Source organism: Astatotilapia calliptera, chromosome 10 (assembly GCF_964374335.1).
Source record: "Astatotilapia calliptera chromosome 10, fAstCal68.1, whole genome shotgun sequence".
Taxonomy (NCBI): domain Eukaryota; kingdom Metazoa; phylum Chordata; class Actinopteri; order Cichliformes; family Cichlidae; genus Astatotilapia; species Astatotilapia calliptera.
In genome coordinates, this window is record NC_137431.1 from 30,118,414 (window position 1) to 30,141,863 (window position 23,450).

At 42.1% G+C, this 23,450-nt stretch overlaps 1 protein-coding gene across 5 annotated transcripts in view; it reads left to right on the forward strand.

Annotated features, from left to right (window-relative positions):
- The window catches only part of klf8 (Kruppel like factor 8), an 88,749-nt gene that overhangs the window by 54,141 nt on the left and 11,158 nt on the right, over nucleotides 1–23,450 (forward strand). For 4 of the 5 annotated variants that reach the window (XR_013911783.1, XM_026182704.2, XM_026182703.2 and 1 more), the window contains 2 exons: nucleotides 16,945–17,196; nucleotides 17,288–17,522. Coding sequence is in view for 4 of the 5 variants with exons in the window: in XM_026182704.2 (XP_026038489.1) it covers nucleotides 16,945–17,196; nucleotides 17,288–17,522 (487 nt within the window). In the remaining variant the exon portion in view is untranslated. The remainder of the gene's footprint in view (nucleotides 1–16,944; nucleotides 17,197–17,287; nucleotides 17,523–23,450) is intronic. The other variant, XM_026182705.2, reaches the window with a different exon arrangement.

Consider the following 23,450-nt stretch of genomic DNA (forward strand, 5'->3'; position numbering starts at 1 on the left):
CTCTCCTCGTGGCTATTAGTAGTTGGTGCGCTGGCTAGTTAGTTTGTCATCCTCATTATGGATGCAGTGATTATTGGTGGCTTCACTGCTGTGTGCCAATTAAATATAATTACAAGCCGATAAATACATGGGAGCGTTTTTGTGTCGCCCTGGCCGGGCTCACAGGTTTTGCAGTGCAAACGAGTTGCTACACCTTTTGACATTTCAAGCTTTACTGTTAAGCTGATAGGTAGGTCGATACACCCTGTTATAAACAGACAGGGAAGGCTGTACAGTAAAGGGTGTGAACAGTAATGATAAGGTGAGACTTGCTGGAGTCGCTCGCACAGTATAGCAGCCATTACCAAAGCGAACTTATAGCAGAAGGAGTGAAAGGTGTTTGTCAGCGGGAAGGGTGAGGCGTTGAAGAGAAGAAGCTGTTGGAAATGTGGACAGAAAAGCAGAAGGAGGGGAAAGAGATTGTCAGAGAGGAGACAGATGAGGGAAGTGCACAGATGGGTGAGAGAGAGGAGTGAAGGTAGAGAGGTTTGAAAGGGTGTGGACAGTCAGATAAGGACAGGCTGTGCTGCAGGATTATGACTGCCATCCATTTCACCCTCCTCTGTGTTCAATACTTTTTTTGTTATTTATGAAGCTGAAACGCAGGGAGATGCAGAGTCAGGCTAGCTTCTCTCTGGGTTTTTCATTACGGGAAAGATAACAGAGAGAAACCGCAGGGCAAGTGGATTGTGTTGGTCTGAAAAACGGGGAGGTGCATGAACAGTTAAGAATCGCTGTATTGTCCAAAAGTACTGACATTTAAACAGCATTGTAGTGCGCGTGCTAGATAAATGTAGAATTAATCAGACAAATGAGAGAGCCGGGCACCGTTCATGGTAATGCATTTCTGTGCTTCCATTACCTTCATCCGCTGGGACAGCAGAGAAACCACTTGAACTATTTCTAATTCATTAGAAATTAACATTTTTGCTAACATACTACACATTTGCAAAGCGATCAGCCCCAGATGGCCGCCTCTCTCTGAGCCTTGTTCGTCCAGGGATTTTCTTCCTGTTAAAAGGGAGTTTTTCCTTGCCACTGTCGCCACGTGCTCGCTCATAGAGGGCTGTCTGATTCTTGGGGTTTTCTCTGTATTATTGTAGAATCGACTGTAGAAGCGACTGCTGTTGTGACTTGGTGCTATGTAAAGGAAATTGACTAATATTTAATTCAGTTTAGTTTTCAATTACATCTTGCACAAAAAATAATTTCAAGGAGAGATGCCTGCGATTTTAAATGCTTATATTTTGAGCTACCACCATTTGTCAAATCTTAATCTCAAAAATAACTAATTTTTCTTTACAGTTTTTGGCTATTTGGCAAACTGGTCATATTTGTAATTCCAGAGATCCACAAAATTACGCATAATCATTGTCGTTATTGATTAAAATAACCCTTGATGTGCTGAGCCGTTTTTGAGGCGAGGCATCACGTGCTTTATGTTTGCACTCCAGCTATATAGCACAAGCATAGATTTGCATTTATGACGGTATGTGGGAAAGGCAGGACGGGCTGTGTCTGTTAGCAGCGAGTGTTTTGGAGCAGAGATAAATAAAAGAGGGAAATTTCATGCCGGGCAGGAAACAGTCTGTTTTTCATTCTCAGCTGATACCCGTGTACTGTAGTGTCTTCTAGGTTTTAGAAAAGTCATGAGAATGTGTCTCTACGATTGAATTTTAAAGACAGAATTTAGCTAGGTGACATAATTAGGTTGAGTTAATTTACCAAAATAAGCCTTTTCCAGTCTGTTTGAGGGGCTTCATGCTGTCGCCACCCTCACCCTCAAGTGTGGCTAACTCCACTGAAGTCTAGCAACACTTTACATGTATATTCTCTGTGCCATTGTCAGTTAGAACAGCGTGTCTTTGTGTTTATATGTATGAGGGCTAAAATTCTGCAGGGTGTGAGAGAGACCTTCACACAGAGCCTCAGAGAGTATTGTCTTTACTGTAGTGGGAACAGCCACAGAGTAGGTGAGATAAAATGTCGTTATTCACATGTTGTTGCAAGTGAAAAAGATACACTTGGTTAGTGGATGTGTCACAGTCATAATGTTCCCAGTTTGGTTACACTGCAGTTCCACTTGGCATGGTTTTAAGGGTTTATGGGTAGGTTTGGGGATATGCTGGTTATGGTTGAGGTTTGGCTAAGAATCCAAGAAATGAATGTCAAAAGTAGCCCGTGCTTTAGTGTGTGTGTGGATAAAAACAATGTAGCAGAGGAGTAACACAAAAAGTATTGTTTGTAATAGCGTAGTGAACTTGTGCTTGGCCTTACATATATGCTTGAAATTACATGTACTTGAATAACAAGGACTAATTGTGTTTCCCATCATCACATTGAATGACCTCTCTTGACAATTTGCAAAGCTGTGATATTAACTTGATTTCCTTTTTACTGAAATAGTTAGAAATGTTTTTTCCCTTCTCTTTAAATTTCCTAAATCCTGCCTTAGGAAGGATCATTTTAATCTCTGTTTTGTCACACAGTTACACAGATATACCCGGTTTATTTATCTGTAGCTCCTTTGTTTATTTTTGGCGTTTCTGATGCGTGTCTGATTAAGTAAGCGGACATAACTTTGCCAAGAATTTAACCAGAGGACAACTGTGCAGTCAACACTGTTCTGAAAACATGACCAGCCTGCATTTCTAAGCACATTGTTACATCTCTCCTCACCACTACACTGAAAAACCAGTTACATGTCTACGATGTCTGGGTTTTTAGTTCATCTCAGTTACTGACGTAGTAAAATCCTTCTGTTTATTTCCATTTATAGCTTTCACAAGATCAGTTTATGATGTTATAGTTGTGCATTTATCTCCTTAACAGAAATGAGTTTGTCCCGCCCTGCAAATGAGTTTGGAGCTCCTCAAGGCTCCGTACTTGGGCCTTTTTATATGTGTAGTTCATATGCACGGACGCGATTAAATAATCATAAAAACCTATTAAAACTTAGTTTATGTTAATACATATATGTACATTATAGTAAAATGTGCTAGCAGAACAGTGTGAGTCTGGAGGATTTGAGTGCAGAATGGCGCGTTCTTTGCTTGAAGAGCAAAGGCAACTTTAAATGTTTATTAGCAATGCCAGGATCATATTTTGGTGCTTGCCTCAGCTGATTATTTTTTGGCTAAATACCAGAACCAATTGCAGGAAAATTTTCAGAAAGTGTAACATCAAGGCGAACCCGTTAGACTGATTTATTTACTTTTAAGGAAACATCTTGTATTTCAGAGCTTAATTACGTTCACATGTGAGGCCTGGGAGAAGGAGTGTGTATATGTGTGCATTGTTGTGGTGTGGTTTGGGTTAGTGAAGGGTGGGGGCTGGGTGGAGTAGTATTGCGCAAGACATCATTAAGCAGAGAGTGTGTGTGTGTGAGTGTGTGCTGGCCACACCTCTGTGGCTGTCTCCAACAGAGGGGAGTGGACTTTCCTGTCCAAAGATAAAGTCTCCAGGAAGCAGATCCTCCTGCTATAAAACTCCACTGGGAGCCTAAAACATTAATGCTACATGCCTCATATTTACTCAAGTTAAGACTGTTATTATTATTATTATTATCGTTATTGTACCCTTTGTTCTAACTCATTTGTGCTGCAAACAGTAACCCTGTCAAGATGATTATTTGCTAACCCTTTGTTTGAACAGGATGCATTTTTTTCCCTCCAAATACTAATTCAGTCTGGACTCTGAATGATGATTGTTATATGTTGTAGATTGTTATATGTTTGTCTCAACAAGACAACACAAATCCTAGTGAGTGAAGGCATGAAATCAAGGGGAAAATGTGAATATAGGAGTACGAGCAGTAGCAATGGAGGACTTTGACAAGTTATATCTAAACAAGCTGTCAGATGCAACAAATTATTCATCAGAAACAGATGACAATCTTTATTTGAACCTCAGGAAATATGAAATATTATGGTCTGTGGATCATACTGCGCTTTTTGCTGCTTGACTGCTTGTATGTGAGACCAGCACATAAAGTGGTTACTCAGACAGAAATAAGAAATGTCAGGTCCACTCTAGAAGACGTGCAAAGCAAACTTTATTTACCATAAGACTGTATTAAAGTTGTATGGTTCTAGCCCAGAGTTTTAAAAATAAGACAACTTGTTGTGATAGAGCTGCAACTAAGGACTGTGTTTATTCAGTTTTTATTATTCGGATTATTATCTATTAGAATTATTTCATCTATAGAATTCCAGAAAATAGTAAAAACAACTTTTAAAGCCTATTTAACAGATTTCAGTGGTGAACGACCTTTCAGACGTGTGCAGATGTCTGCTTCAGAGATAAAACTTGCTGTTTGTTTAGGATTTTGACAAATTAAATGAGCTGATTGGTTACTGTTTCCAAAGTATTTAACTTGTTGACATGTTACACCTGCCTGCATTGTTTACATATTTTCCAGCTTGTATTCTTATCTGTTTATGGTCAAATTTCTCTTTTCCTCACTATGATAATTTAAACATTTAAAGTTTTATACAGAGAAGATGGATGATCCTTTAAAAAACCATAGCAGTTCACAGATACAGCTCTGCTAAATTTATTTAGAACCTGGCTTGCTGAGGTGGGATGTTATTTTCATCAGTTACCCAGAACATTATGACATGACGTTGGTAACTTGGCTGCATGCATGTGCACGGATGTCTCAGCAGCTAAGCTTATTTAATGAGTTAGTAGTGCAGGAAACCAACAGAGGAAATACGAAGGTTATACGTGTTTCACTGAGTCATGCTACTTTTAACAGCATATACTGAGAAAAACGATTAAAACGAGCGTTTGTGGGATGTTTTAATGCTTTAAAAAAGCATATTTTCCTCTGCTAACAGGAACATCGGGTCCAAGGTCAAAATAGACATCAAAAGGTCAAATGGAGGTGATGTGAGATGTGAAATTTTACACTTGCTTCAACTCGTACTAGCCAAATTCCATCAGAAGTGGATGGAAAGTTGGGGAAGAGACTCCACTACTAGCCCTTTTTTTTTCTCTTTTACTCAACTGAGAAACTTTGAGGATTATCCAAAGGATTCTTCACGTCAGTCTAGTTTTTATGCTTGTTCTCTCTGTTGTTTCTTCCATCATGCAAACTTCAACAGTTTGTAGTTAGAAGATTCCAAAGCAGGAGAAAACAATGAATAGTTTTTGGCAATCAGTCAGGAATAAATGTAATCTAATGACAACCTGAAGATGCCCACTGTATAATCAGCAGTGGGTGAGGGCTCGGCATGGTGCTGCGTTGGTAGTCCGTAGGTGGTACGCAGAGCTTTCCAGAACCACGTCTGCATAGCTGTATACAGTCAGTGTCAGAAATATGCGTATGAATATGCGGGCTACACTTGTTCTTGTAAGTGCTGTTTTTCATCACAGTGAGGTAGAAGCGGGGTTAAATTTACTTTGAAAATCTCCTCTGTGGCCTTTGCTTCCGCATCTCATTTTGTGCTATTTTTTTCCCTTCCTCTTTGTTGATCTTCCCTTTTCTGTTGAAGCCGCCTTGTTAACCTATCAGGATAAGACCTAGATATGGCGTAATCGCTGCAGAGCCACCCGCCTCTGGCTTTTGAGAGTTTGTGAAGCCTCTGTGTTGGTTAAATTCCCACAATCCCCCTCTCTGCGTGGCCAAAGTGCTACGCAAATGGAAACCACTGCGGGTTCATAAATCCTGCGTTACTCAAAAGCAACTTGGCAGTAAATTTTCAGAAGAGATGAGGAGACAGTGAAATGTTGGGGGCAAGAGGAGTGAACAGCAAGATGATTAAACAATATGGCGAGCTCATATGAGTTAACTAGTGTTTGTCAGAGTGACAGAATGGGTCAAAGTTCATTCAGCGGCCTAGATTTAGCTTTCCAGTGAAAGTTTTCTTTTAGTTGCTGTTCCTGTTCTTCGTTTTTTCCCCAGAACAAACACACACACACACACACACACACACACACACACACACACACACACACACACACACACACACACAAAATCGCGCACTTTTATCTCCCCTCATCTCTCTTTTTCTTTTCCCGCCATTCTTCTTCTTCTGCTTTCTCTTTCAGTCTCCCGACCCAAGCTCTTCTTCTCTCCCTTTCCCTCCCTCTCCTCCCTTTCTCACTCTCTCATCCTAATAGGATATGTCGAGGGAGGCACTGCTTCCGCTCACCCCGTCGCCATGGCAACCACGGCTCTGGCGGGAGTTGCCGAAAAGACTGTGCAGCCTGACCCCCCCGCCATCACCACCACCAATCCTCACTCCTTCTCCTCCTCTTTTCTCCTCCACCTTTCCAACCAGTGCTTCTCTCTCCATCTTTCCCCTGCCCCCTCCTCAATCTCTCTCTTTTTCTAAATCACCACTTATGCCAAAGGGGAGCACGCATGCACGCACACACACACATACACGCGCAAACACACACTGAATACCTGCCAGCACAGCACAGTGAATAGCCCTGTAATCGCTCTCTCTCTCACACGCACGCACACACAGACACACAAACAAACAATGAGGCCCTCTGTGCATGCGTGTGTGTCACACTGATGTATTCACATAAACAAGTCAGTTGTCCTCCAGCAAACAGGAGCACTCATGCACAAAGAGACCACATCACACACACATACACACAGACACGCACACACTTTCTATTACTCCCTGTGCGTTTGTGTGTGTGAGAGCAAGAGACATGAGAGGTTAGAGAGGCCGATTTACTGTGCTTTTGCCAGCAGGGCTTTGGTAGCATGAGTTAGTTAGCAATCCTTGTGTGTGTGTGTGTGTGTGTGTGTGTGTGTGTGTGTGTGTGTGTGCGTGCGTGCGTGCGTGCGTGTGTGTGCGCATCTATGTTGGAGCATTCAGTCCATTCAAAGGGCAGCACATTCAAAATTTGGGATGCAGAGAGAGAGAGAAACAGGAGGGGTTGCAGTTCAGTGCAGATGCAGTCACCTCTGCTGGTGCAGGATGATGATGTCATTGTTGGCAGCCCACTTCCTACAGTGCAGAGCTTCCGGGAAGCAAATACATGACTGGGAGAGGAAGCTCTATGTTAGTCTAAAGTTATCTGGAAACATGTAGGTCATTAAGTGGATTGGCTGGGGTTCAGTATAGTCGCAGTAAATCATGTTGTCTGTGCGTCAAATCGCAGCACATCCTGGCGAGGTCGTCGGAGGGGGTTCAGCTTTCCTGTGAGTTACAGGAGCAGCAGCAGCCAGATTTCTATTTTTTTTTACCTGTCTGCATCAATAAACAGTTAAGACACTGCCTCTTAGTCTACTAGAAAAGATAAAGCAGCATGGGACAAAAGGGATTAATATGAAATGACTTCCACAGATTTTCTCCTTCTCAGACTAAGTTGAGATCAGTTTTTTAGTATCAGCAAACTATTGTTTGTTTATCTTCCCTTTACTTTTTTCTTAACTGAGTGGATTCTGTCACATTTCAAGCCTGCTTATAGAACAAAATGACTGCCCATATGGAAAAGATATATATATATCTTATAAAGTTTGTATCTGTCTTGTGTGAAACTTGTATGAAAAGCATACAAGAGTGAAAACAGATATAAGATCCCTTGAAAAATTATAAAAATAAAACTTGTATGTTTTGGATACTTCCTAAAACAATATATGAAAGTAATGAGAAAGTGGCCACTTTCATGAGTAAATCATATAGGTTTTTACTATTTCTTTTCCATATGGGTGGGTTTGCATCACAAGTTAAACTCGGAAATCATTCGTATGGTCGGCAATCCACGTCTTTGATTTATCCTCAGGTGTTAAAACCCACCATTAAGGAAAAGAGTTGTGACCAGTTTTAACTTTAAAGTTCAGATAAGTTTAACTCTGAGCCTGCCCACTGCCAGCCTCTGCCCATGTGAACACCATAGCAACTCCAACCAGCTGCTGTTCAAACCTTCTGTTTGTGCCGCTCAGCTGATTAGAAGCAAGCTGGCTTAAAGTGAGCGGAGCTCGTGTCAGACATCATGCACGGATCCACTGGTGCAAGAAGGCCCTGGATAATGAATAGTAGAGTCCAAGAAGGAAGGTGTGAACCTGACAGTTACTATAGTTGAAATGGGCTATGGCAACTTTAACACTGTGTAGCATTTTTGTATCAAGAGTACCCTCTCCAGCTTGAGCCGAGTCTTTAAATTATGTGTTTGACATGAAACGCACGCACCAACTTCAGGTCGCTGGTAGGCAGCCTCGATCAGGGCGACATGCACAACGTTTAATTTTGCCCAAGTTGTTCCAAGCAGCCTCTCACACATAACTTAATACTTTGCATGTGCCTCTGAGATTAAAGAGTAGCCAGCAGACGTCCAAAACTAAAGGCGACGCTTGATGAGGTAATGACATCGTTTCAGTAATGCAGGCGGCGCTGATTTCTTAAATTACTCTGTCGTCATTAGCACTAGTTCAACAGCATCCCCCCTTGTGCTGGTGTAATTAATGACATCTTGTGGACATGTAGAAGTAATTTTTGACGTGTCAGGTGGCTGTCGCGTGCAAGTGCCTGTATAATTAATAGTGGGCTTCTTGCCCTGGGTCAAGCTGCTTGTTTCTCATCTCGCCGCTGTCAACTTGTCATGCTTCTTCTTTAGGTGACAAGCCTTCAGGGTAGGTTATGCTTCACGTAGGCATAGTTTGCATGGCGGGTTGTGTCTAAAGCTGAAAGTGCTGCTCTGAACGGCCGCGCCGGAAGACAAGGGGGGGGGGCTGTCAGAGAGAAGGGTGAGACATGATAATTGTTTTAATATGCTTGTAGATGCGCATATTTTCACATCAAACTTAGATGTTATTTAAACTGGCGAGGGGGCGCAGGGGGGTAAAAAGCGGTGTCAGCAGAGCAAAATATATTCACCTGTTTCCAGTAAAAACAGACTGTTTCCCAGAGTTAAGCCGAGGTGCCACGGGTGCCAGCGTCTTCGCCGCTGAAACAAGAGAGGCAAAAAATGTTTGAGATTTTCCGTTTGTGAAAGTGATGTTGTAGAAGTGTTGGATGGGTTGTGGACTTGACTCGGTTTTGGATTCTTGAGTAAAATAAGCAGGCAAATTTATGTTTTCCCACCCTCAGCTGAGTCTGTCTCACAATGATACTTTTAAACAGCCAGGGATCGAACCACCAACCTCCTGAGCTGCACCTGCTCAAAATGATTTTCAGTAATAATGTTCTGTTTGTAGCGATTGCAACATATTGATCGTAACATAAAAAGATTGCATGCTTTCTTTACCGACTTTAAAAGAAAAACGCTGTAGAGCTATCAGTGATAGCGAGCCGTCAGGAGAGACAGGCCGTGAACTCTGTCAGACTCTGCTGAACTGGTCAGGTTTTATATCTCTGTAACGTGTCTTGCACACCTGGTTCAGGCACATTCTTGCAGTTACAGAGAACCTTGTTGGAAACTTGGAAAAATAAAGTGAATTGTAAAGACGGATTATCGGTAAAGGCTTAAAAAAACTGTCTGCATATGATGAAAGTCTCTGCTGTTATTGTAAAGACGCAGGGAAAGGTTGCTAGAAAGACATTTTTGGGCGTTCCTGCACAATCAGACAGGTTTCGAACAAGTCCAGTTATGTAAACACTTCTTTGGAAGTGAAAGCAAAGGTATGCACCATGATAGCAGCACGTGCATTTGCTTCAGAGCTACAGCCACTGAACGCTTTTAGCTGCTTTCCACTAAAGCGGTTTTCAGAGGAACGGTTTATTAATTCATATGAAAGACTCAAAAATAATGGAAACAAGTTTATTATGAACATCCAGAAATGACAATATATGGGTAAAAGAGATATTCTTCACCTTATATTTTATTCTGAATGAGCTGTCTGGTCGAGAACTTATCCTCTGTGGACAACAGCTAATATTTCTGAGCCTCTCGGTAGCATATAATGGATTTCTGGTTCAAGACTTTCTTAAATCAGAGATTATGAATGCAGATCAAATTTTAAAAAGCTTTATCAATGTTAGACAATAACTTAAAAGTTAAGACTGCATTGAAGTCTCTCTTCTGCTCTACATAAAGCCTCATTCTCACAGGCCTAGACTGGTTGACAACGACCCTGGCTACCTCCTGTCATTAGAGAAAAATACGCATTCCCCAACTTATTGGAAGTTGCTGGTGGCCATCATCAGGTGAAATTGATTGCAAAGAGGATGCTGTGTCAATACTGTCATTGCTGCAGATGCCTGCAGTTTGCATGGAAGACGCCAACCAGTCTGCAAACACCATTTACTTCATTTACTTCATTTCAAAGTGTTTGCAGAAGTCGGCATCTTCCGGGCAAACTACGGGAAACTACCCGTTGCAGTCATAGCAACTACTGCAATCACCAGGTTTTTAGTGCTGGACTCTACCGCTTTGCAGCCACTTTTCACACTAGCAACTGCCAGCAACCAGTTGCCAACCAGTTGTGGAATACACACCTTTCAGTAGCAGTCAAGGAGCTACTGACCGGTCTGTAGGCCTGCCTGAGCGAAGCTTTAGCACAGTGACTGCCAGCAAACACTCTCAACTGGTTGGAGAATTTCCCTTGCAGCTGGTGGTTGTCAAGTGGTAGCCAACAGGTCTGTAAGCCTGTGTGACTGATGCCTAAATTATTTAGTCTACAAACAGCAGATTCTGCACATTCTTATGAATAGATCGGTTTAATATGCCGCAGTATTGTGTAGTATACTTTTCCTTCATGTCTGATTGTTTTCAATCAGAGATGCAAGCTTAACATTTTCTGTGGCTTGACATACGACTTGATGAACCTGAATCTTTGTACTGAAGCACCTGCTAATTGGAAAGCTAGTAGAATGCTAATGATACTTCTGAGGCTTTATTTACAACAGCTGTAGCAGAAAGACCAGCTTATTATGCCTACACATGGCAAAATCACGTACAATAGCAGCATTAATTATGAGACGAATGCTGTTTGCAACAGATGCATAATTAGTTATTGTGGCTTTTAATTGGGTTTCTCTGATCACCTTCACACATTTCCTTTTATGACTTAACCAAAAAGCTGCGAGATGTCATGGTTTACACTGTGAGCGTGTCTGAAGTTGGATTTTTCTTGCTGTGCACATTTATGCACACCTGTGCTGCGAGCTTTATAGGCAGGCTGTCCTGTGTAGGTGTATGAGGTGAACAAGTTACTAAGCACCCAGGATATCAACACTGGCAACTCCTAATAGGTAACATTAGACTGAGAGTCAACACTGACTGTGGCTAAGACTGAGCTGTGCTAGTATCAGCCTGCTAACAGGTGGGTGAAGCAGAGAGAGAGAAGCAGAAGGGAGTGTGCTTTAATCCAGGGTGGGGGCACTTGGTGTTGCACTGGGTGGGTAAGGATTTAAGGGGTGGAGCTGCAAAGCTGTGCCTGTGGTTAATGTCTTCCCCAGCTGTTGTTTATTCTCTCCATGTCCATATCTGACTTCACACTTCATATACTCAAGTGTGCAAACACACACAAATGGAAATGGCTGTCTGCAAGTGCCTAAACATATAAATTCTGTACACACAGGCACTGGAAATCACAACGAATCCACGCCAGATATGCCTCTTACTTAATTTCTGCTCGCTCCTTCTGTTTTTCCTCCATTTCCATCTCCGTCCTCTGTTCTCTCCGCTCGTATATAAGCAGTCACCGTGTGTCTGTCTCGCCTCGGGACCTATTGATTTCTTCCTGTTAGAAAAAAGACAACATTTAAACATCAGACTTAGAGGCCTCAGAGGAGCTAGCTTTGTTGTTTCTTTCCCTCTGTGTGTGCTCTGTGTGTTCTGTTGTTTTCTTTTCACCACAGCAGATCGTGTTCCCCACCGATGACCAGCGCAGGTGCAGCACGGGTAGTGTTACAAAGTCACCATCGGTCTCCTTTTTCACCATTTGGAAAATAACATTTTCCACAACAACCCAGGAACTTAAAGTCTTTGTAAGCTGATATTGATACTAGTGTTTAAAGCATAAACTGTATAAAAAAGATGGGTGGATTTGACTGAAAAACCAAGGGGCTCTGACTCCAATGTGGTAGCGCTTGTAAATCACAAAGTGGGCCTGCTGTAAAGCAAACGGCGTCTTTATCGTCCTTTTTGACTCTAATGGGGACCGTAATTCAAAAAGGAACATTGTGTTGTAATAAATATGACTTGAAACTAAAACTAATGACTATAAACTCATCAGGAACGTGTTTACTGAGGCCACAGATCAGCGACCCGAGGGCCATTTTCTTGTAGACAGTTTTATAGATGGGCTTTCTTCTGCACTTAGTTTCACACTGCTGGCCAAGGTAACTTTACTATTCAGACATCCTTTTTATACAGTCGATGTTATAAAGTGATATTTAGCCTGACAGTTGGTGCTGATACCAGTCCATATTCTTTTGTTTATTGGGTTTTAGTTATTTCCCCTCTTTCTGTCAGGTGAGATGGCTTTAGTTTAAAAAACAAGTTTTAACGTCAGCTGTTGGCAACATTCAACCTTTAACAAGCACCTAACATAACCGACGAATATCAACCACTAAATACGGAGTTATTACTTTCTCATAAGCTGACATCAATCAACAAGATAGCTGATACCAATATTTGATACTACTTACGAACGACTTAAAAACTCTCCAGATTATAAAATTGGAGCAAAAACAGTGACTTTGAGCGAGGATGCGCTCTCTGTATCAAAGGCAGTTTCTCAGTGCGACTTTGTGCGACTTTGTTATAGAGGGCTGTCACAGTTTACCCCACTTGTCATGTAACTTGACATCAATAAATTATGTGGCTGCTGACAGTCGAGCATGATCGGCCTGTCAGGAGTCTACCTCTCATGTTTAGCGTCACCTGTTAGCTCTTTGTTAGACAGCCAGAAAGTGTGCTTTTCATTTGATCGAGTTGGTAAATAATTCCCTGCTTGTGTACTCAAAAATATCGCCACGCAGTGTCCTCTCTGAACACATGAGGTTACTTATAGCCGAGCTGCATTGCAGCTGCAAATCGCTCATTATTTGATCTGTATGAAGCCGGGATTAAAGTCCTCTGGACATTTTACATCTTCTTCTCTCTGCCGGGCTTCCTCACCACTACAGCTGCTCCCCACTTTCATTCAAGTTAGAGATCACATGAATTAATTGCACGGCGAACACTGTGTGACCCATTTTATGATGGAGCAGATGAACTGAGAAGTGTAGGGTGTGTGTGTGTGTGTGTGGGGGGAGCTCCACTGCTACAGTAAAGGTTTTTCCGTGTATCGTTCTGACATGTCGGGTTCACTTTTTAAAGGCTTGCAGCTTTGTGTGGCAGATTGTTGCCATCGTGTCATTTTAACGACCTCGTGCAGAGATCTAGAGGAAGCTGCCTAGATTCTTTAAGCCATCATTTATTCATATTTACATGCAATTCATGCTGGAAATATTCGGACAGTCGCACGGTGTTTGTAATTTTGCAGCCATCGCAATAGATTTTAGCAGCCCGAAAGTTTATGAAGGAAGATGATTCTTAGTAAATCTCCTGATCTCAGTCCAGTGGAGCATTACTGAGGGAGGGAAGGAAGACTCCAGGCAGAAGGGCATTTCCTGCACGCACTTATAAACATTAACATTTTATTTCGATCGCAGTTTTGAATTTAAACTGAAAGTGAGCTGTTCAGTTTCGGCTTAATTGATACTTTACAAATTTTTTGTGGTGGCATACGGAGCTCAAATTGTGCCAGTGTCCAAACACAAACTGTTTCTGCTGTTCATTTCCTTAAAAAAATAAAAAAGGTCGAGCTTCAGACATTTCAGAAAAACTGTCCTGAAATCCTGACTTGCAGAAATGATGTCCTTCAGATTTTCTGTTTTTAAAAGTCTATCAGCTCTTCACTATTTGCAAACATCAATGGTATTTGAAAATACTACTGGGTGATTGATCCATACTATAATATACTGATGCTGTATTATGAAACCTGGCTGTGTTATTATCGATAATATGCATTCTCTGCAACTGAATATCAGTTTCTGACCGAAGGATTGAAAGATCATTTTTGACTTTTATAGTAAAAACACCAAGAGCTTAAACCAAAGCCGATGGCAAAGTGTGGCTTAAAAACTTTTAAATAGGAGAATAGTTTATACATTTAATCAAGGACATTTATTGGGGGAAACAAAGCCACCGCTTTGACGCAGAGCGGGATATTAAATTGTGAGGAAAGAGCTCTTTTACATCCTCGCTCTTAAGCTAATCACTCTGTCTTCATAGAAAGTGTTTCTTCCTTTTTGGCCCCTCTTTCTTCCCTTCCATCTCCCTTCCTCTGAGATCAGAGCTCGCGGGCATCCGGAGGGGGTTTTATTTTCTTTTTCTGTCTCTTTTTTTTTATATTGGACTTCAGCCTTTCAGTCTCTTCTTTTGAGGATTTCGCACAGAGTTGTGGGTTTAATCTGAGCAGCTGTGAAAAGAGGAAAAGTGGAGGGGAGAGGAAAATCGAAAAGAAGAAGGGGGGAAAAAAAAGAGCGAGTGGGTAGAAATGAAGCCAGTGAGGGATGAAAGGGTGAGGTGGTGAAGAAAAACAAGGGTGTGGTTGATGTAAAGAGCGAGAGATGCTGGAAGGAGAGGAGGGATGTGACAGACAGAGAGAGAGAGAGAGAAAGGTGAAAGGGGTGTGGTCGTGATAGAGAGAGCGAAAAGAAAGGAGTGAGGAGAGGCGGGGCTGAAGCAATGGAAAGACGAGTGGACCGGGAGGGAAATGGAAGGGAGTTGGTGGTGGGTGGGGAACGAGTGGAAAAACATGGAGTCAGCTGATGGCTCCCAGTTTCCATGGCAACGCTTGGCCTTTCCCACCCACTCTCTTTCTCTCTCTTTCTCCTGTCTCGTTCTGTGCCTCACCCACTCCCTCACTTCTTTCACACTTCATTTTCTTTTCAGTTTTTTTCCCTTTTTTTAAAGACCGTCTCAGTATAATCACGTTACAGCCCAGCTTCTCTTCGCCCATCTCCTCTCTTTTTTTTGTCCTACCTTCTCATCTTCTCTCTCCTTTCTTTTTCCTATTTGCCTATAAAGTGCTCCTTAAATCCCTCCTCACCTAAGCCGAGTTTCACGCAGGTGCGGCATGTTCCTTTCCTTTCCTTTCCTTTCCTCGCTCATTACTTTGTTTTGTTTTTTTGCTTGTTCAAGCCCACTGCATTAGACCACAGTGTAGAAGGTGAGCATTGATATGGATTAACCATTGCAAATCGTATCTACAAACAAAAATCAAGACGCTAATCTATTTTAAATCTTCACGTGTCCTGTAATGCTGTAAAAAGGGGGAAAAAGCAGAACAACAGGTTTGCTCTGTTGTAACTCTGGCTATTTGGACATGACGCTCACCGACGGGAAAGTTGTTTACCACTTATATTTGTGCCGATGCCACTGCCACAGCCTCCAGCTGAACTGTGTGACCCGATGAAAGGGCGTAGCAGAGTCTCCACCCTCTCCTCCTCACCCAGAGCCAAACTGTGCTCAGCTGAACTGGACGGAGGCCAACTCCCGGACTGGAGGCTCGCTGCTGCTCCCTCTCGCTCCAGTTCTCCCGTGTCTCTTTCACTCTTCCTGTGTCTTTTTTTTTTTTTTTTAACTCTCTCCCTCTCACACAGTACCAGTCTCTCTCTGTACCCATGCAGCCCTTCCCTCTCTTCTGTCTCCCTCACTTTCTCCTCCGCCCCCCCACCCAGTGTACCACACTGCAGCCATTGTTCCCTGTGCTTTCGAGCTGCATGGCAGCCGAGTCCTGGCTTGCTGTAGATGCAAAGGGACAATATGAAAAACCACAATGCCTGTTATAAGAAAGCATTTTCCTTTGCATGAAGCATTTCTTCAAAGCAAACCTTAACCAATCGCTGTCTGTCTTCATTCACTGAAGAATGAGGTCAGGCCATGAAAGATGTATGCCCAAAGGGTTGAGGAGGTTGCAGAAGCATCTCTCATTCCATAATTTTCTTTTAATTATATTTTAAATTCTTCTCCTATGGCTGACGCGTCTAACTACTACAGTACCCACGAGTCTCAGCATCATTCGTTATGTATCAAGCCTGTGATAAAAGTATACCATCATATTTCCTAATATGATCCTGGCATTGCGTTTGAGTCGGAGAATGAATTGTTCTACTCTTGTGAATATTGATGAAAGTGCACACTTTGGTTTTTCCTGGTGAAATTTGGTGAATGTTTTACACAAAAATTGATAGCATTTGTTATTTGAGTTATTTGTTATTTGCACATTGGATGATGGTCCTGATGACAACCAGCAGTGTTTCTCTTCCATCCTCCCCAGTATTTTACACCTTATCTGCTCACAAATATATGCATTAATGGTGTTCTTTGCCATGACCATGTAACACACAGAGTGACTGCAAAGCAGAGAGAGATACAAAGATTCAAGGTCACCTGTTGTATTCATAACCAGCGCTGTATTTGCATGGACTCTAGTAGAGTAGCTTTGCATGATTCGATTCAGAATAATCTCCAGTAATCTTACAGCTTGATGGGCCTTGATGTAGCCACTGCCTCAGTTCTCTCTTTCAGGCTCTTAAGCTACTTGTTTTTGATTTTTGCCCCAAACAACAGTAAAAATGAGCATCTACCATTGTATCAGTGTGTAATATTAGGTCCCTGTTTAACTACTGTTTCCTCTGCTGTTGTGTTCATTACTGTGGGTTGTTTGGCTCCTGCTGACTTTTTAAACAATAAACCAGCATGCATTAGCATTTTTCTTTTTTGGCATGCTACACATAACTATGATTACTGCTTCTAATTAATATATCAGATCGCTCTCCTTTGAGAATAAAAATCTAATTATGTTGAGGATATAAGTTGCCAGGTTTAGAGTAAAATCTGGAATAAAACCAGTCAACTTTAGTTTGCTGAAGCTGAGTTATCGCTTTGTCCTTTTCTTTCTAACCTTTTCTTATATCTTCTTGTCCACCGTGTTCTCTCTAGCAGGCAGATATAGGTGATGACGGCTCACAGCCGAAAGACCTGAAGGTGAAGAAGGAGTGCAAGACAGAGCCCTCCTCGCCTCATCCGAGCCCCACTGAGGACCAGACTGAGCCCGTTGACCTTTCGCTCAACAAACCTCGCTCCGCTTCGACAACGAGCACCACAGTCAACCCAGCTCCCAGCAGCGCTGTGACCCAGCCCAGCCTGTCAGCCACACCTGTCCCCTCTGCGGTGCAATCGATAGGCTCCATGGTAACTATAAACTCCTACCTTCTGTGGATTTAGAAGTGTAAAGCGCAGTAGAGTTACAACCACTCATTTTCATCGCTTCTTTTCTCTCCAGGTCCTCTCTCCAGGATCCATCTTAGCCACGCAGGGCGCTGGAGGCCAGCAGATTCTCCACGTTATCCATACAATCCCCTCAGTGACCATGCCCAGCAAGGTGGGTCAGCTGCAGACCATCCCTGTGGTGGTGCAGTCGCTGCCTGTTGTCTACACCACCATGCCTACTGACGGTGTCGCCACAGCAGCCATTACGGTGCCGCTGATAGGCAGTGATGGGCGCTCCGAAGGATCTGGTGAGTGTACAGTCATAAGCTCCAAGGGGGCAACACCAGTGCAGTATAGCTTCTGCTTTTAGCAACAATTGTCTGTTTCATATAGACCACTTTCAGTCTTCAGTTGCCTAAATATCCAGACTTTGTACTAAATAAGATTTATAAATACAGTATATCAGTCAACATGAGCTCGCTCATTGACAGCTCTGTGTGATAATGTCAGCTGACAGGGTTTGCTAATGTTTGCACTTGTCGTTTGGCTTAGTTAGCAAGGTGCATCTGCAATCACTGCAACATGCATTTCCACTGCATTAAACGTCGTGCCTTAAAACAATATATACATTCGAAAGTGCAGCTGGATGAGGAATAGAAACCAAACTTGAACCTATAGGCTGGAGTTGAGGGGAGTTCACTCCGTTTCGGAGGCAGGCTCAAGGGGACATTAGAGGAACTGCAGTTTTTGGTTAGGCTTCTTTTTTTAACCCCATATTCACTGTTCTTGGGTTGGATAGACTGGTTGGTCTAACCAGTCAGGAGCCAGTGATGTAGTTCAACATGAGGCAATAACCAGCCTGCATAGCCCGTGTTGATCTAACACAGGTTTGGTGCAATCTTGGAGATTTTGTTTTCTTGCTCTTGCAAAAGAATCATGACATCACCTTTCTTAACATTAAAATAAAACTTTGCTTTGCATACTCAAATTTAGCACCGTGCTAAATATTGGCCAATGTATTCTACTGGATCTAAGAGTCTTATGTTGGTTTTTTTTGTGTTTGTTTTTTAAGGAGCTGTACAGTCATGAAGCAAAGGTTGAGTTCTTACATGAAACCACACAAATAACCTCTGAATCCAGGATATTATTTAAAGGTGCAGTCTCAGAAACTTAGAATTAAACCTTTAAGAATACAAAGGAGCAGGCACTGCTTTGTAGAGCCACCATGTTGACTTGCCATCTTGATTTACATCCCTCCACCTCCCTCCACTAAGATAAGGATCATACCTATTTTTTTATCAGCCCTTCACCAAGTAAGTGAAAGGAAATTTGAAAACTGCAAAAACTGCAATAATTCTGTTATTAATGCTTGTAGTTTTCCATTTTGGCTGTTATGAGAAGCAGACTAAATCATGCGTTTAAACGGGGGTAGGAAGATGTTTTACTTTGCAGTGACAGAGCATTTTAGAACCTCTTTCTTTCTTTAATGTGCCATGTTGAAACAGGATGTTAAGAAGGAACGTGGCACCGCGAATGTTTATTTAATATGTCGCAATATCTGTAATGAAAATACTTGTAATTTGAGATGAGCGGTAGACCTCTCCTCTTTAATGTCAGTCTTCCTCTTTTGACTGTCACGCCTGGCGTTGCATGGTTCTGTCACCGCTGCTTAAACTGTCATTTATGGAGGTGGGGGGGGGGATCTCAGTCTCAGTGGAACACAGCGTTTCTCCCAAAGGAGCTGGTGTCTGTTTGTGGTTGGTGATATGTTTGATTTGCCTTCTGTCTGCCTGTCTATCTTTGTCATTCTGGAAATTCTCCATATGTGCCAGATGATTGATGGCGTCGTCTAAATGTGGAAAACTGCAGAGAGAATTGTTACATATGTTGCAGAGAAGTGGCTAAAATTCTTCAGTGAGCCTCTGAGCAGCTGATTTTCTCATATTCTGTAATGTAAAAAGCCAAGAATGCCCCACTAAAATAGTCATGTACAAGCTGACTACTTAGCATTTGTCTGGACTGTTATTAGTCAGCAGTGTCTTAACCTCCCAAGTGTTCCTGTCGGTTTTCACTAAACAACAGCAAATGTCTGTCAATCCCTGTGTCCACACGACCGGACGCTCGACATTTGCCCAGGCAAGCAGGCAAAATAGACCTCCGCCCCTTTAACTGCAGTCGAGTCCCTGGGCAAAGTCGGCAGAGTTCACCTGGACTCTGATTCACAACAACACAGTCTGGACTGAGGAATGTAAACGAGGGAGGCGGTGAATCTCAGAAGAGTCTGCAGCACACAGACTGGCCTGAAGATGCTCTCAGACTGTTACTCATCCATGCCAGGAGCTGTTGTGTGTTTGTGTTTTGATTAACGTTTTTGACCTTTTCCCAGTTTGTCTCAAACCCCTTTTAGAAAATACAAAATACCCAATACATTAAGTAATATGACCGTAAATGCTCTAGCAATGTTAAAAGATAAGATTGATGTTTATTTTTTAATTAGCATTTAATCAGCATTTATTTATTTATATTTGTTCTAATCTCTGTGTTTGTTTTTGTTTGCACGAAGCACCTCGCGTCTGCAACAGCAGCAGTTTCATGACTGAAGGCAACTACTTTGTTTATTATTTGCGGCGTCAGTCAAGCAACAGGCAGAAAGTTAAACACGAGGCACGCCGAATGGCTGCTCGCTCGTTTGCGTTCTGAAGTGCAAACTCGTAGAGGAACGAGAAAGAAAGTACAGATAGACACAAGTCAGGAGGAAATGAAACATAGTACAATAAACTGAAGTATACTGTAATCAAATGAAGTGTGAGGGTAACTAAAGCTACACTGTGTTCAAATGGATTCAGAAAATACGAATAAATGATGATATGACATAAAAAAATGTGTGCAAAAAAAATGAATTCTACACAACAACTTAGGTTACTTTTAATAAACAAATCAGTGCTTACCATTATATGTTACATTGTTTTTAATCATTTAAATTTTTATTTAATATATTGAACAGTTATTGTTTTTGTTTAATATTGATTTTGGCAGCTTTGGTCCTCCGTACATACAGTATGTTACATAATTACAGGTCACATTGTGCTGACTTGCACAATATTATTGCACAGTAGACGGGAAATAGTTTTCTTTATGAACATAATACTAATTTAGGGCAGTATTGTGGCACGGTGTCAGAGTGGTTAGCACTGTTGACTGATAGCAAGAAGGTCCTGGGTTTGAATCCGATCTGATGGGCTTGGGTTCTCTGCGAGTGCTCTGGCTTCCTTTCACAGTCCAAACACACGCAGTCAGTCGGGTGATTATTATAAAAGCATAAATGAGCCGACACACCTCTCAGAGTCCACGCTTTGTAAGCTTTGCCTGTAGACTCTATGCTCTCGTCACAGCATCCATCAAACACGTATCCTACTGTCGCTCTGCTAAGACACGCATTGTTTACTTGCTCGCACAGAAAGCTGTTGTGTAGTGGATGGGGATCACAGGGCTGGAGGGCAGAGGCGGAGAGTAAAAAAGTTAAAGTTGAATGAATGTTTTTCTGAAGTTTTCTTATGTTTTTTGCTTGATGCTCAAAAGTAACCAGTCATCCTCCTCTGGTTAAAAGATGTAGTTTTGTTGTTTTGTATTTACGTGTCTAGCTCTGTTGATTTTTACGTCCTGTTTGGTGTCTTCGTGGGGAGTTTTTGATGCTGCACACAGCAAACTTCAGAAACTCAGGATGTATCTATATTTGAAATTCCAGCCTGAGGGCTGTCATGTGTATGCTTACTGCTATTGAAGGTAACCGTTATAGTTGTTTTGGTTCTGATACTGACTCTCTCTACATCTGCCTTTATTCCTATTTTGAGCTAAATTCATTTGCCAAGAAGAGACAAGACGCACCTTACTGATAACATTTTTCTTTTTTTCTTTTTTTTTGGTTGGCTGTTTTTTTTCCAAAGAGTCTTTGTTTAAACTTCTTTTAAACGGGTACAGAAATTCTAATATTGTGACAGCCCCTCCAAAAATTAGATATAGGGTTAGCCTAAGGGGTTTGGGGTTGGAGAAGTATTATTTCAGTCCACCCCTGCTCCTTTATTACCTTTCTATTAGATCAAGTAGAACAGAATTCAGTGAAGTAATAACAAGCCCTTTTGTAATTTTTGCTGCCATTGTAACAAAGCTGCTGGTTTGGTGACAGCACAATATCTGATATCCTTTTTCTTTGATTTGTTGTCCTTTAAAAACTGCGATAACTGGGCACGTAAATCCTAACCTCTTGGAAAATGATGTAAATTCAGTGCACATGCCGCGTGCCAGTAGGTCAAACTAATTAGTCATCATGAAGGCCCTCTTTCTCTCCAAATAAACTGCCCACCTCTCCATAACTCATTGCCTATCTGTTTACAATTGGTATTCCTGTCAGTGAGTAATGTGCTGACATAACATCATGTTTCATGTTGACTTGCAGTCTTTCTGTATTGAAGATTAACTTTAGATCAGGCTTGTTTCTGCAGTGCTGCCCTGGTTGCCACACCTAACAGTGATGCTGCGGTGAAATTACTTAACCTGGTGATCTATATGTCTGTCTGGGGTCAGAGTTTTATTTTGTGATTTGATTGTACTTTTCATTTGACTTCAGTAAAGGAGCAAAAGCACTTTAACGACAGGTTAAGATGCAAGATACTGAGGCAACACTAAGGACTGTGTAATCCACACAATATGATGTACTTAAAACTAGAAATGATCGCAAATGTTGGTAGTATGAAATGTAGGGCGACCGTGGCTCAGGCAAGCGCATCTGTAACCGGAAGGTCGCCGGTTCGATCCCCAGGCTATCTGTCCTGGTTGTTGTGTCCTTGGGCAAGACACTTTACCCTACCGCCTACTGGTGTTGGTCAGAGGGGCCGATGGCGCGATATGGCAGCCTCGCTTCTGTCAGTCTGCCCCAGGGCAGCTGTGGCTACAACCGTAGCTGCCTCCACCAGTGTGTGAATGTGAGAGTGAATGAATAGAGATTGACAGACCACGTGACTTTCGCGCATTGCATGCCGGGAACTCGTGGCAAAACAATCCAAGTACCGCATCAAATGCAAGCATTTGCAGCACCGCAAAACGTTCATTCTTCGGTTCCAATAAATTCTTGCTTTTTCTTTGCCCCCCAAAAAAGGAATGTACAAAACGAAGGAGAACAATGCCGGTCCGTACAAAGACAGACTTGATGAAAAGTCAAAGAAAAGATACGAGGAAAAAAATCAAAGGAGTGAAAGGGTCAGACCCTTACGAGCACACAGAGTGGACAAAATACGTTGGCGTGCTGCCCAACTTTCACCACGCTCATGTTTATAATTATGCGGTTCTTGGAGTGAGCGCATACACTCATGAAGTTTAGTAACTTCAGGTCACTGCAACAAGCCCAGGTACAGTTTACCGACGGATGGGTACAGGACCTTGAAATGCACAGAGTAGAACGAAAGACCATCGTACGTATCATAAGTTTACCAGTCTCACAAATCGTCGTCATAAATACACATTCGTTAACCGTTTATTAATAGGACCTTTGAGCTCAACGATAATTAATTAGTAGTGGAAATAATTTCTGGTTCGCATTACAGAAATGTAGCAGTGACAATAATACTGTATGCTGTAATCGTACTGGGCAATTAGTGATACAAAACAACTGTTTTACCCTGTGAATAAAAGTATATGTTTTTGTCAATGTACCATAATAACAGAAGCGAAACGCAATGTTGTGTCAGGACAATCCATTATTTATGCACAATAAACAAAGGAGCATAGCGCGACAATTTCTGTTCAGCACCAGACTTGCTTGTAACCTATATCACCAATTATGTTATGAAAAATGACGTATTAACTACAACAGCAGACTGACCTTTGTGTAAATGCTTGGAGCAGACTAACCTGTGAGCTGGAGTGTTCTGGGATGTTATATTTGGTCTTTGAATGGCTGCAATCCAGGCCATCCGTCGGCTCTTTGTTACTTCGGAAACACGGCTCGAACAATTTCTCTCCAACGACGTAATCCGATAACAACCGATCTCTTTACCCGTCGGCTTCCCGTGGCTGTCATGCGACCGGCTATTGCAGTTAATAATACAACAGCTTCTTGCCATTTTTTTGTGTTTCTTTTTATCGCTGTGTGACTGATTTCAATTGAAAGCCTGCGTGCGCTAGTACCTCTTGCCACAAGTTCCCAGAATTCTTTGCGGTTTTACCCCTGAATGACGTCACAT